This window comes from Electrona antarctica (assembly GCF_951216825.1).
Source record: "Electrona antarctica genome assembly, chromosome: 9".
NCBI lineage: Eukaryota > Metazoa > Chordata > Actinopteri > Myctophiformes > Myctophidae > Electrona > Electrona antarctica.
The window spans coordinates 51,734,291-51,749,313 of record NC_136790.1 but is presented as its reverse complement, the minus strand read 5'-3'; the positions used below and the strand labels follow the sequence as shown (position 1 = coordinate 51,749,313).

Here is a 15,023-nt window from a genome sequence, read left to right as displayed (position 1 = left end):
AGTAGTGCCAGTCAATTCAATTCAATTCAAAGGAGCTTTATTGGTATGAGAAAACAAACCTTTACATTGTCAAAGCAAGTGTCACAATACAATAAAAAACAGTTGGAGCGGGTACAGCATTTTGTAAACAGAGCTATGTCACATTGCATCGTTATGTACATGTTATAACTGGGTATAACGCAACAAATAGCAGGCACTTTTCACTCTGGTCACTTTGGGACCAATGGCAGAATTTTTCTCGGGACTATTTATTTAGTGCCAGTCAATGAGTTAAAACCCATTTTGGGCGGGAACCCCTGTTGGTGTTTTAAGCATTGTGTTATACTTTAGCTATTGAAAAATAGCAGATCTACAAGCTCATAGCGCGTGTCGTGCTATACGAGCTTGTAGGTCTGCTATTTTTAAAAAATCGTGAAAATGTGGCCGAAATGTTTGAATATATTCTTTCAGAGCGAGCGTTTTTAACTCAAATCTTTGCTTCTTGAGGGGTTCCTGGAACAACATATTTTCAGATGGGGGTCGGCGGCCTATTACATATAATCTTGGGGGTCCTTGACATGAAAATGTTTGAGAACGACTGACATAGAAACATAGGGTTTTTCAGAAAACTGTCATGATTTAGAAGACATTTGTAGAATCGTTCCCAGGTCAAAATGGGTTAAGAAAAACATGCGAGTACTTCTTCCATCACTGAATTGCTGCCTCATGCCGGCTGCCGCTGCCCAAGTGTTGGCAGCCAACATTCTGATTGGTTTAATAAATGGCATGCCCAAAACACACCCATGACTAAATTCAAGGCGTGCCCACATAAAGGTGCCCTGTAGATTGTCAAATTGACATGGACACACCCCCAAGGCGGGAAAGTGCTGTTAAAATGGGGTCCATTTTAACAGCATGCAAAAGTGTCAGGGTTAAGTGGTGGAATGTGTTAAAAAAATGAATGACTTTTTTTTTTTTACTTCAAATTGTCGACAAATCATTATTGAATGACACTTGAAAGTTATCTTCAAAATAGAAAGTGCAACTGCTGACCAAACAAATTAATCAGGTGACTGCTGATTTATCAGAATAATGAAGCCAGATCAAACATGCTTTACTGATATGGAGAGGAATAGAAGGTATATAAGAGGCTTCTGGCCTTCAGTTAGCTGTACCGAGGCACCATGGGCAAGCTTCTCATCTGCGTTGGTAAGCTGAGACATTGTTGTTGAGAATTTGCAGAGGAAGTTAATTGTAACTTAGACAATTTAACATAACTTAAGTTAACTTAAATGGAATCTATTCTTTATTCTGTTCAAAGAATTGTTTAACATTATGATATATACACATGATAACAACAACAACATACATAACTATAACTTCATATTTTTTGCAAATCAGAAAGTGCTGCAGGGTTTAAAACAATGGCGTGAAAATCAACGGCAAGACAGAAACAAAGAATATTCTGCAGCAACATTAGACCCTTCTTGGGGTAAAAGATTAAAAATCACACCTGTGTGAAGTGAGGGGCGCTAATATATTAAAGTCTAACTCATGTTGCTATATGATTAGGTGACAAAACAAACATTAAATTATCTTTATTGTTAAGGGCATTTAATGTTTGTGTTAGGGACAAGATGGCGTACATTTTCCCTTCATTGTCAATAGCGTTTTTAAAACAAACATTAAACCTATATATAGGAGGGGCTAGCGCCCCTCAAAAACTAAAGTAATAGTGTAAAAGTCCTAGGGAAAAATGCTAAGCAGAAGCTCATGATGTATAAAGACTGTATACAGACTCAAACGCTGATATAACTGATTAGTATCAGAATACAGTTGTTTTTTTTTCCCACAATTTTGTAACCCATTTCTCACCGGTGCCAATTGCCTAAGCTGTAATCCTGGGCGCTACTCTTCCTTTAAAGCATGAGGAGTGAGCAGGCCGCTTCTTATCACCTGACATGGGGGAAGCTTCCCTGGTTGGACGTAGCGCGTGGAAGGAACACGTTAATCCAACCAGTTCCTTTCCCCTCCATCAGGCACCCCGGCTGACCTAGGGGAGGTAGTTTAGAGACCAGGAATACTGCATGTTTTTTTGTTTTTTTTGTCTATCTATTGTAGAGAATGTTAACGGCATACTATACCTGTACATCATCAGTGGTTGGAGGGTGGTGTCCCTTCTCTTCCATTGAGAAATGTAGACATTGGTGTTGGGTAGCACACCTACTGGTATTGCTGATGAAGCTCATGAGAGCAGCATGTACCCTGCAGGTATAGGGATTCCATTTGGGGACCTACGGTTTAAATCACAGGTAGGAAATGAAACATAATGCATTGAATCTGAGTGTTTTTCCTGACTGAACGCCTTCCCCCTTGTGTCTCTCTGTCTGCAGGACTGGCTCTCCTGCTGCACGTGCAGCTAGGTAAGTCTTTGTCCACTTGGGGTGATATTATACTCTCAAATTGAGGAAGATGCGAGACCTAAAACTAACTGCATCTCTCATGTCTTGGATAGGATCCTCCTACATCCTCTCATGTTACTTCACCAACTGGGGACAATACCGTCACGGTGCTGGGAAGTACATGCCCACCGACATTGACCCGTGTCTCTGTGACCACATCATCTATGCCTTCGCCACCATGGACAACAACATGATCAAGACCTTCGAGTGGAACGACGTGACGCTCTATGGACAGGTCCAGGCTCTCAAGAACCAGTAAGCAGACACACATACAGTACACACACACACGCACGCGCACACACACACACACACACACACACACACACACACACACACACACACACACACACACACACACACACACACACACACACACACACACACATACTAGGGCATTCACTTCTAGTCATTTGTACTAGTTGACTAGTTGCCTAGTTTACTAGTCGACTAGTCGACTAGTTGTTTAACCACCTATTATGTTTTTAATTATTTGTACATTTAAAAACTGTGTACATTGGTGACTATAACTATAATCTACCTGATCTTAAGGCCTCTTTCTTATCAACTAGTTGCTTAATGCCCTAATACACACGTGCACACTTAAAAAGGCATCGAGAACTCAGTGCATTTCATTTTGTTGTTCTTCAGCAACAGCAACCTGAAGACACTGTTGGCCCTTGGTGGATGGAACTTTGGCACCGCAAAGTGAGTATTAAACGAAAGGATTTATGACCTCATGAGGAACAGTTAAAAGCACTTGTGACGTCTCTCTCTCTCTCTCTCTCTCTCTCTCTCTCTCTCTCCAGGTTCACTACCATGGCGGGCTCCGCTGCTAACCGTAAGACCTTCATCGACAGCGTGATTAAGTTCCTGCGTGGGTACGAGTTTGATGGCCTGGACATCGACTGGGAGTACCCAATCGGACCTACCAAGGAGACCTTCACCACCCTGTGTCAGGTCAGCCTTCTGCCGTGTTACTAAAGCCTACAATATCTTATATTCTTCATGTCAGGATGTTCCTGCACAGCCGAAAATCTTCTCTGTGTATTCTGAAAAATGTATCGCACGACCTACTGTATTATAATAGACCGAAAACTTTAAAGGACCACTTCAACACTTTTCAACCTATCTTCATATAATAGGTCCTCACTAATAATCATGAAAAAATGGCTAAATTTTTTACTACTCGGTCTGTGTCTCATAGGAGGGCTGTGGGCAGTTCAGAAACCGTCCTCCAGTGACATCATCGATGGGGAATACAAGCTAATAGAAACTGCAGGCTTTCTAGTCCTGAAAAGTTGCAATGCGAAAATTGAAGCCATCGTTCTCACGATAATGAAAATCTAAACATTTTTGTAAAAAAATCTTGTTTAAAAAAAAATCTGCCTAATGATGATGTCACTGGAGGACGGTTTCTAAACTGAGAGACAGACTGAGTAGGAAATAAATCGTGCCATTTTATCATGATCATTAGTGAGGACCTATTATATGAAGATAGGTTGAAAAGTGATAAAGTGGTCCTTTAAGCAGCCTGGTTGAGGTCAGTTACAAAAGAGTCCTTTTTTGGCCTATACTGGGAGTGTGCGTGGAAGCTATCGCGTTCCAGTGGTTTCCAAGATTATCTGTCCTACAGTCGGATGGTCAGACACACTGACAAGGCGAAAAAAAACATACTCTCTGTCAGTAGATGTCACTCGAGAACAGATGTTGCCAAAAGTTCCAAATAGAAGTAGTAATCAAATATATGAAGCTATACCCTTGAGGATAATAATACTGACATGCTCATCTTTCTCCAATCTCCATCACCTCCTGTCTCTCTGCAGGAGCTGGTGGCTGCCTTCGAAGCTGAAGCCAAGACGACCGGCCGTCCTCGTCTGATGCTCACCGCTGCTGTCGGAGCCGGTCAGGGAACCATCGATCCTGGATACCAGGTTCCCCAGCTCGGAGCGTCAGTATAGATAACACACACGCGCACGCACGCACGCACGCACGCACGCACGCACGCACGCACGCACGCACGCACGCAGTCACACATTAACCCAATCAATCCTGGAAAGCCGTGTCATTTGTCTCATTTTAGACTTTGCTACATACAGTAAGGTGTTTATAAGGTGATTAATATATCTGTGTGGGAAAGGGGGAATACAAATTCTGCACGTAATACCGTACCAAACGGTTCGCTATATGAATTCCATTATACCCCTAGTTATATAAATATATAGATCAAAGGAGGTCACGTCGCACACTCACGTCACATCGTTTAACCCATTTTGGGCGGGAACCTCTTTTGGTGTTAGCATTATATTATGCTTTAGCTATTGAAAAATAGCAGATCTACAAGCTCATAGCGCGCCACGAGCTTGTAGGTCTGCTATTTTTGAAAAATCGAAGAACGACTGACATAGAAACATAGCTTTTTCATAAAACTGTCAGGATGTAGGAGAATCTGATCTCAGGTCAAAATTGGTTAAAGGAGCAGGCGCTGAACTCAAAAGAACATAAAGGCAGAGATGCCACTGCACACTGCTTCAGAAATAAACCCTGAGTCCTTTTCCCACGCAGCGTCCTGGACTACTTCCATGTGATGACCTATGACTTCCACGGCTCCTGGAACCGACAGGTTGGAGAGAACAGTCCGCTGTACAAGGGCCCCGCTGACATCGCAGCTTGGCAGCAACAATTCAACGTGGTGAGTTTCTCTCTGCATTTCTCTGCTGTCGGGAGGAAACCTCATAACTCCAAAATGTTCATTTTTCAGGAAATGAAAAATATAGATTTTTCAGGAAATTAAGAAAACCATATATTTTTTAAAACAAAGCAATACAGCCTCATCAAAGTTGGTGTTGTAACTTTATATATTGTCAATTACTTCCATGAGAGGGGGAGAGGTGGTGGAGTTATTTGCTTTAGCAGACATGTTGAGGGTCCAATGGAGTTAAGAGGTTTTGTCCAAAGCACTTTTTACTACTTTCCAATATATTCAATATTTTCAAAACAACACACAGACGTAAAGGGTGTTCAGTAGCACTGATTTTTGAAACAACACACAGACGTAAAGGGTGTTCAATAGCACTGATTTATGAAACAACACACAGACGTAAAGGGTGTTCAATAGCACTGATTTATGAAACAACACACAGACGTAAAGGGTGTTCAATAGCACTGATTTATGAAACAACACACAGAAGTAAAGGGTGTTCAATAGCACTGATTTATGAAACAACACACAGACGTAAAGGGTGTTCAATAGCACTGATTTATGAAACAACACACAGATGTAAAGGGTGTTCAATAGCACTGATTTATGAAACAACACACAGACGTAAAGGGTGTTCAATAGCACTGATTTATGAAACAACACACAGACGTAAAGGGTGTTCAATAGCACTGATTTATGAAACAACACACAGATGTAAAGGGTGTTCAATAGCACTGATTTATGAAACAACACACAGACGTAAAGGGTGTTCAATAGCACTGATTTATGAAACAACACACAGACGTAAAGGGTGTTCAATAGCACTGATTTATGAAACAACACACAGACGTAAAGGGTGTTCAATAGGACTGATTTATGAAACACACAGACGTAAAGGGTGTTCAATAGCACTGATTTATGAAACAACACACAGACGTAAAGGGTGTTCAATAGCACTGATTTATGAAACAACACACAGACGTAAGGGTGTTCAATAGCACTGATGTATGAAACAACACACAGATGTAAAGGGTGTTCAATAGCACTGATTTATGAAACAACACACAGACGTAAAGGGTGTTCAATAGCACTGATTTATGAAACAACACACAGACGTAAAGGGTGTTCAATAGCACTGATTTATGAAACAACACACAGACGTAAAGGGTGTTCAATAGCACTGATTTATGAAACAACACACAGACGTAAAGGGTGTTCAATAGCACTGATTTATGAAACAACACACAGACGTAAAGGGTGTTCAATAGCACTGATTTATGAAACAACACACAGACGTAAAGGGTGTTCAATAGCACTGATTTATGAAACAACACACAGACGTAAAGGGTGTTCAATAACACTGATTTATGAAACAACACACAGACGTAAAGGGTGTTCAATAGCACTGATTTATGAAACAACACACAGACGTAAAGGGTGTTCAATAGCACTGATTTATGCCAAAAAAATCTAAAACCTCAAAAATGATGTTTCCTCCTGACAGCAACGATTTGCACATTGTAATCAGCAGTGGAAAGTATTAAACTAAGTCAATTGACTCAAGTACTATACTTAACTTTTTTTGTTTTACTTTTACTTCTACTTTTCCACTACATCTCAGAGGCAAATATTATACTTTTACTCCACTACAATTAATTGAAAACCTTAATTACTACATTTTGGCCATTTGAAAATAAAACAAATCTACAAGGTCACAATGCGTTGCGATGCAAGGCATTGTGCATTGCGGTGCAAGGCATTCTACAATAGGGTCTACTGTTTTACATGTGACTGTGAGCGCTTCTTCCCCCACTGATTGTAATACTGTATGGATAAATGTATTTTCTGTAAAGGCTGCTAGTGCGTTGTTTTCTTTTCCCCCACCCCGTGTATCCATGTAGGATTGGGCTATGAACTACTGGAAGAGCCAGGGCGCCCCAGCTGAGAAGCTCCTGGTTGGATTCGCCACCTACGGCCACAGCTTCGTTCTGACTACTTCCGCCACCGCCGTGGGCGCTCCAGACGGTGGCGGCGCGCCTGCCGGACCCTACACCCGCCAGAATGGAGTCTTGGCCTACTATGAGGTATATACGACAGCACTGGTTCCCTAATAGTCCAGTAATAATGTAATTTGACCTCTAACTAATTGCAAAAAAAACAAACTCAACTGATTTTGCATCTTCAATATATCCTGAATAACAGAAAAAAAGTTGCCTGGAATTGTCTGAGGGGAAAGTGTTGAAAATGGCCTGTACAGTATGGCCACCATTGACATCCTATTATAAGGCATTATTTTCTAAATTTCCTTATGCTTTAAGTAGCATGTGACATATCAAACTAGGGGGTTTTCATGATGCTGAATCCATTCCAAGCATTAGTTTTGCATAAAAACACTCATTGGGCTAAATTTGTCCATAGCAACTTGCCAAAATGTGATGATGTCAGCACATTTGGAATTATATGCCCGCTAAACTTTAGGTTTCCGGGCAAATCTAGTGGCCATAATTGCCCGTTAACTCCTCTTTTCACGCAGTGTGAGAAGCTGCTGGTGGGTTTTTCGCCACGTAGGCTATAAGGCCACAGATCATTTTCCGGTGTGATCTATACTGTATATACAGATATTGTGATTTTCGGTTCTGGACAAGTTACACGCGCTGGTCCAAACACCCTTGGGTCCTCGGCAGTGTTGATTTCGTCGACTAAAACTAAGACGAAAAATGTTCGTCGACTACCCTTTTCCACTGACAAAAACTAAATGGAAACTAAATAAAAACTAAGCTATGATGACCAAAACTATGACCAAATATACTGACAATTTCGTCAACAAATAAAAACTAGACTAAAATGTTAGGAGGGGACTAGTGGACAAGAGATCCAGAATAAGTCATTTTACACTTGGTTGCATGCTGAAATTCAGTCATTAAGACGGCATCAAGGCCCGCCAAAATACATTTTAGTCGACTAAATCAACTGTAGATTTAGTCGACTAAAATCTTATGATATTTAGTCGACTAAAACTAGACTAACACTAAAACATTCCAGGTGACTAAAATGTGACTGAAACTAAGTGAAAACCATTCAAGAGACTAATGACTAAAACTAAAATCAAAATTTTCTGCCAAAAACAACACTGGTCCTCTGCGATACACACGGCAACGTTAAAGTCAACCAGTGCTTGAGTTATGCATCAGGCAAGCTTTCCCCCGATATTCTTTGTCCTAAATTTATAGGAGAAACAATTATAGAACTGAGGAAAGCTAAGCCTCAGAGCACAAGAAATGTCACAATGCCGTGTTGTGACAATAAAACACACTTGAACCTTAAAGATGGAGTGCCACACTTTTTGTATTTTTCCAGTTTTTCATGTGTCTATGAGGTGACAGTACTTCATTAGACAGCCTGGAGTCGTGTTTATGTGCAATGGTGTATTAACTTTGTATTTAGGGTTTCTTCCTGGAGGCTGCACCCTTGACAGTCAAACGGGCCAATGAAATATAATTAGTGACACCACACTATCAGCCCCTGCCCTAACCCCTCCCCCTTTGTCACACAACTACAGCTGTGTGTGCGGCTTAAGTTCAGGTGGATCACCACCCATCACCACCCACCAGGCAAACCAGGCATGCTTAATGAACTGGTGGGCGTGTCCACATAAAAGCGTGATTTTAACAAATACTGTACACTTTTTGGAAAAAAAAGTTATATTATAATAATACCTGATGATCATGTTTTAGGGTGGAAAAAAATTGCGGCACTCCGTCTTTAAACCTTTTTTTGTAAATCTCTGCCTTCATTCAGATCTGCGACTTCCTGAAGCAAGGAGGCACCGAGGCCTGGGATGCCCCCCAGGATGTGCCTTACGCCTACAACAGCAAGACCTGGGTTGGATACGACAACGTCAGGAGCTTCGGGATCAAGGTGCCAAAATTTGTACTCATTATATTGTTCAAGATTTGTAGCCTCTTGGATACTGTTTCCTAGTGGTGGTCTGTGCATGCTTCTTTTAAAGTGGTGCAACCACTTCCTTAAAGGTATATTCAGTGATTTCACTTCATTCAAATATCACTTATTTTTTCTTTTTTTTTTGGATAATCCTCCCTACCATAGAGTGTGCTGACCATATAAGGAGTTCCTCCCTGTCCCCATTGAGCCCCTGGGGTCAAAAAACCCTAGTTTCAGTTTTGGTGGCGGGTGGCAAAGCCTTCATCCAATCAGGATGAGAGGGGCCTTCCTCCAATCATGATCGAGTGGGGGCACATGTTGTTGGCCTGTTGCACTTCCCCCCACTGTAGAGCGTGTGCATGTGCACATTTTGTTACCGGGGCGGACCGGGTGGTTGTCCAAATCACCCAAATCACTGAATGCTCCTTTAAGTGTGTGTGTGGGTGGGTGGGTGGCTGGGTGCGTCTGAGCACGAAAACAGCATGGTTGTTTTTCACCACCTGTGCGCAACCTAACACACACACACAAACACACACGCACATATTAACTGTAGGTTATATATGGTGATTTTGGGTGTGCCAGTACAGTACAGTACAGTGACAGTACAGTACAGTACAGGGTACAGTAGAGGGACCCCCACACGGTAACTCTGTCATTTCTCAACCGTTTCGGACGCGGGGCGGCTCGCCGGAATAGGGCCGGCACCCGGAACGCACCGTTCCTGTGGGTCTGGAACTCCCCCCCCCCACCCCCGGGGACCCCCACACGGAGTTGCACCACTTACTTCACACGGGTGTGATTTTTTTCAAACCACTGAGTCCGTAATATATATATATACAGGTTGACTGGCTGAAGCAGAGCGGTTTCGGTGGAGGTTTTGTCTGGACTCTGGACATGGACGACTTCAGCGGCACCTTCTGTGGACAGGGAAAATACCCTCTGATCGGCGCCCTCAAGACTGGCCTGCACGGAGCCGGAGCTGGTAAACATGCACTCTCACGTGCATTTAACCACTTAACCCATTTAGACCTGAGCTCGATTCTACAAAATGTCTAATAAATCATGACAGTTTTCTGAAAAACCTATGTTTCTATGTCAGTGGTCCTCATACTATTTCATGTCAAGGACCCCTAGAATTATATGTATTTGGCCTCCAACCCTCATCTCAAAATATGTTGTCTCATGCACCCCCCAGAAGCAAGGATTTGAGTTAAAAACGTTGAATTAATATATAATCAAATATTTGCACCAGATTTTCATGATTCTTCAAAAATAGCAGATCTACAAGCTTGTAGCGCGACACTCGGTGCCGCGCTATGAGCTTGTAGATCTGCAACTTTTCAATAGCTAAAGTATAACATAATGCATAATGCTCCAAAAGGAGTTCCCGCCCAAAATGGGTTTTAAAACGTTTAAGTAACTAAGTACATTTACCAAAGAAAAGTACAAAATGTGAGTACTTTTTCCACCTGTGACCTCCACTGATAAAAAAACAAATACTGTAATACTAACACACTGAGTCCATCAAAGTTAAAAGTAAAAACAAATAAACATTTCTTCATCCTCTCTGTCTCTCACACAGCCTGTACTCCTCGCGCTCAGCCCCTGGCCCCCGTCACCCAGGCCCCACCACCCCCGGGAGCAGGACCATGTTGGGGCAAGACCAGCGGCCTCTTCCCGGACCCCAAGAGCAAGAACAAGTACTTCCAGTGCAACGGGGGACAGACCGTCACACAGACGTGCCCCCCGAGCCTCGTGTTCGACAACACCTGCAAGTGCTGTAACTGGGCCTGAAACGTTGTCTTTCGTCGTTCTTTATTAGGTGTATTGGAGTTGGGTGTAAACATAGTACATTTTGCCTATAGAATCAAATAAACGATGACATTCAAAGCGGCTGTGGAAGTTATTTATCTGCCTTTCTCTCATCTAGTCGTTATACAGTAGCCGAAAGTGTTAATAAATTCTAAAAACAAACAGTACAAATAAGTCATTTGTTTGTTTGATTGATTGATTGATTGATTGATTGATTGATTGATTGATTGATGTACAACAAAGCATATGCACAAAACATTAGATTGCACATTTTTGGTCAACAGGATGACACAAAAAAAGACTTGTACTGTATTTCTATTGTGGTCCTATTTGGTGTACAAACAAAATCACACCTGTGTGAAGTGAGGGGCGCTATAATCATCGTACATCATCATCATCATCATCAAGAAGGGTGGTCTCTTCCAGCCGATTTGCTCAGACACATATGATGTAGATTCTCTGTTCATTGTCAATGGCATTTAATGTTTGTGTTTATACAGAATCTATACACTATATCTGTTTATCGGAGGGTAGACGCCGCTCAATAAATAAAACACAATAGAACACAGACCACAGATAGGAACAGAGGAATCATTATGATCATACATCCTGTGCACATCATACAATATGGACAACCATCAAGAACAGGCGTGGGCAACTGGCGGCCCGGGGGCCACACCCCCACCACACCCCCACCTTCACTTAAAGGACCACTTCACCACTTTTCAACCTATCTTCATTATAATAGGTCCTCGCTAATAATTTTTTTCTACTCAGTCTGTGTCTCATAGGAGGGCTGTGGGCAATTCAGAAACCCGTCTACCAGTGACATCATCGTTAGGCAGATTTTTTTTTTTACAAAAATGTTTAGATTTATATTATCGTGAGAACGATGCCTTCCATTTTTGCATTGCTACTTTGCAGTTTCTATTAGCTTGGATTCCCCATCGATGATGTCACTGGTGGACGGGATTCTGAACTGCCCACAGCCCTCCTATGAGACACAGATGGAGTAGAAAAAAATGGTGCCATTTTATCATGATTATTATATTGAGGACCTATTATATGAAGATAGGTTGAAAAGTGGTGAAGTGGTCCTTTAATGCGGCCCGCATGTTAATATCAGAATACTGATATAGCATTGATTTCAGCTGTTACAATTCCAAACCCGCTTTAATTACTTCATGACTAGTATTAAAATGTTATTGTCTTTTTTGTGTCCAATGTAGTTATGTTAACAGTTCATAAAGTTAACATAACTATAACTAAATGCTTTTGAAATTCAATAAAAAAAGGTTACTTTTCAGGATTCCAATTAAATAAAATCACACCCGTGTGAACTGAGTGGTGTAAGGTTTTATATAGCATGATCAGCTGTGGTCTGACGTAATGTCTGACGTAATGAAATCACACCCGGATGTGATTTCACAACTGGCTTTTTTTGTGCAGAAAAAATGACCATGGTTGCTACGGTCATCCAGTTCACCCGGGTATGATTTCGTTACGTCAGAAATTATTTTGAACATAGCAACCATGCTCATTTTTTTCTGCACACAAAAGCCAGTTGTAGGAGTGGTTTACACCACTCAAAAAATAGCTGATCTAGCTTGTAGGTCGGCTATTTTTGCTACGACAGTAATATGCAACGTGGCCCCTCTGGAGTGAGTGTGGAGTGAGTGTGGAAATATATTGGCCCTCGTCATCGTCAAAGTTGCCCACTCCTGATCAAGAAAGACATTACAATGTGCACAATATAGACATTATGGCTGTGTAAACCAAAAGCTTATTGAAGCTGTATGAGTTCTAGGTTAGTGGTTCCCAAAGTGGGGTCCGGGGACCCCCAGGGGTACCTGAGGGAGTTCCAGGGGGTCCCCAGCTAAATGATAGTTTGGAACCAAATGGACCCTTATGGGTCTGTAACTCAAAGAGTGTACAACCCGTCAGGGTCCATTTGGTTCCATTTGTACACTCTCAGAGTTAAAATAACATTGATTTTACAATATAAATCGGGTCCCCAGAGATAGAAATGCCATTTAATGGGGGTCCGTAGACTAATGCATGTCAAACCTTGAAATTAAACGGGTCGAGAATCACTGCTAGAGCCGTAAAAATCTTATGGGGGTCCCTTGCATATCCTTTCAAATGGGGGTCCGCAGGCTAATTCGTGTCAATTTGGGGGTCCTTGACATGAAAAAGTTTGGGAACCCCTGTTCTAGGTTACTTTTGCTGATATAAGATGAAGAATCAAGAATTCAAATCTATACACATCTAAAAACATGTATTTTTTAATCACAAATCATACAATTGTAAACAACTTAATTGTAAAACTTTCACAATGAAGTTTCTTTCAATACATTCAATACAATACAATTAAATTCAATACATTCATTCAATACAATACAATTCAATACATTCAATTATATTTCGATAGGCTGAAGCCATAAACATTTCTATCTAGAATTTAAGGTCCCGATGCATGAAACGTCTAGACAGAGTGACATTCTATTCCACATACGTGTTTACAGTAAAACAGGAAGCTAGGGGGGGGACATGTCCAATACTAATTAAACAGTACATATAAAAAATGGAATACAAAACTGTCATGGTTATGTGGAATTTTGTGTAAAAGAAATGTAATCTTACAATGACTTTAGATTTGCGTAGGCACCCTGATCTGTTCGCTTTAGTCTTGTGCTGTTTTCCAGAGTTCTGTACCCTCCTCTCTACTCATAATTAACACATTTGCCACCATGACCCATAATCTCCACTATCCTAAGTGCCTCAAGAAAAATGAAGCCTGGGGGCACAGTCGGTAGTGGGTCCTGGGTTCGATTCCCGCTGTGGGCGCTGGGGGCGTGTTCTCTCCTCCGTGTCATCAGTGCCCAAACTGCCCATACATACCAAAGGCGGGGTTGGCGAAAGGGCCTTTCTGTGTGGAGTTTGCATGTTTTTAACATGGAGTTTGCATGTTCTCCCCGTTTCCCCTAGGGTAGGTACCCTCACAAAAAACATGCAGTAATCCTGGTCTCTAAACTACCTCCCCCTGGCCAGCCGGGCGAGGGGAAAGGAACTGGACGGAATAACGTGTTCCTTCCACACGCTACGTCCGGCCAGGGAAATTCCCCTCTGTCAGGTGAAAAGAAGCAGCTTGGACTCCTCATGCATAGAAGGAAGCATGAGGGCAGTCCGCTGCCCTCCCAGGTTGACAGAGGAAGTGTAGCGCCCAGGATTACATTAGATAATTGACACTGGGTGAAAAAAATGTGTTGCAAAATCGTGGGATAAAAACTATAGGAAAAAAATAAGAAACTAAAGCCTCCATGAACAAATATTTTAGAAGGCATGGCTTTCACAAACATGTGAATAACTCCTAGATAGCCATCTAGCAATAAGCTATAGATAGGCTACCTCATTGGCGGTTTAGACCAAACGACCATGCCAATTTTCCCAAACGTCTTAGTGGTATTAAGAACATGATGTAGAAATAATGAAGCTTGAACGTGAATCCCCCCCACCGCCCACCCCTTTTTTTCCCTCACTGTATATGTTTCTTTTCCCTTTTTACCTCCTTTATGATGAATTCCTGTTCTGTCCTTTGTCTATATAGAAGTGTCTATTTGTACGTCTCTAAATGTTTTTGATGAATTGAACATTGTGGACCCTATTGGAAACAAGTGTAATGCTTAATTGGGTCGTCCACTCACAGTTAACAGCCTTTGTATTGAGTTTGTGCTTGAAATGTACTGTAATTCTGCAAACTGTTAATACATTTTTCAATCAATCAATCAATCAATCAATCAATCAATCAATCAATCAATCAATCAATCAAATTGACCGAATGCTGTCACTATGGCATTGTTTGGCTTGCTGCAGCTTGACCCCCGGTAGGCTACTGCTGGTTAGGGCATTAAGCAACTAGTCGAGTAGTTTACTAGTCGACTAGTAAATCCACTAGTCGACCTTGTTGGTACTAGTTGACTAGTTGATAAGAAGAAAAAAATATATATTTTTTTTTTTTTTTTTTTTTTTTTCCCCGATTTTGTAGGCCTCAAGATCAGGTAGATTGTAGTTATAGTCACCATGTACACAGTTTTTCAATGTACAAATATTTATTTCCAAAGAAAGAAAAA

At 41.5% G+C, this 15,023-nt stretch overlaps 1 protein-coding gene across 1 annotated transcript; it reads left to right on the top strand.

Annotated features, from left to right (window-relative positions):
- Positions 1-1,163: 1,163 nt before the first annotated feature.
- On the top strand, positions 1,164-10,875 carry LOC306930041 (acidic mammalian chitinase-like; the record flags this gene model as incomplete). Its single annotated transcript, XM_079510782.1, has 11 exons — positions 1,164-1,188; positions 2,373-2,402; positions 2,495-2,696; positions 3,090-3,146; positions 3,248-3,398; positions 4,265-4,389; positions 5,004-5,130; positions 7,041-7,223; positions 8,938-9,057; positions 9,922-10,063; positions 10,664-10,875. 11 exons carry the CDS (start codon positions 1,164-1,166, stop codon positions 10,873-10,875), a joined length of 1,374 nt encoding a protein of 457 aa, XP_079366908.1.
- Between the last annotated feature and the right edge of the window lie 4,148 nt (positions 10,876-15,023).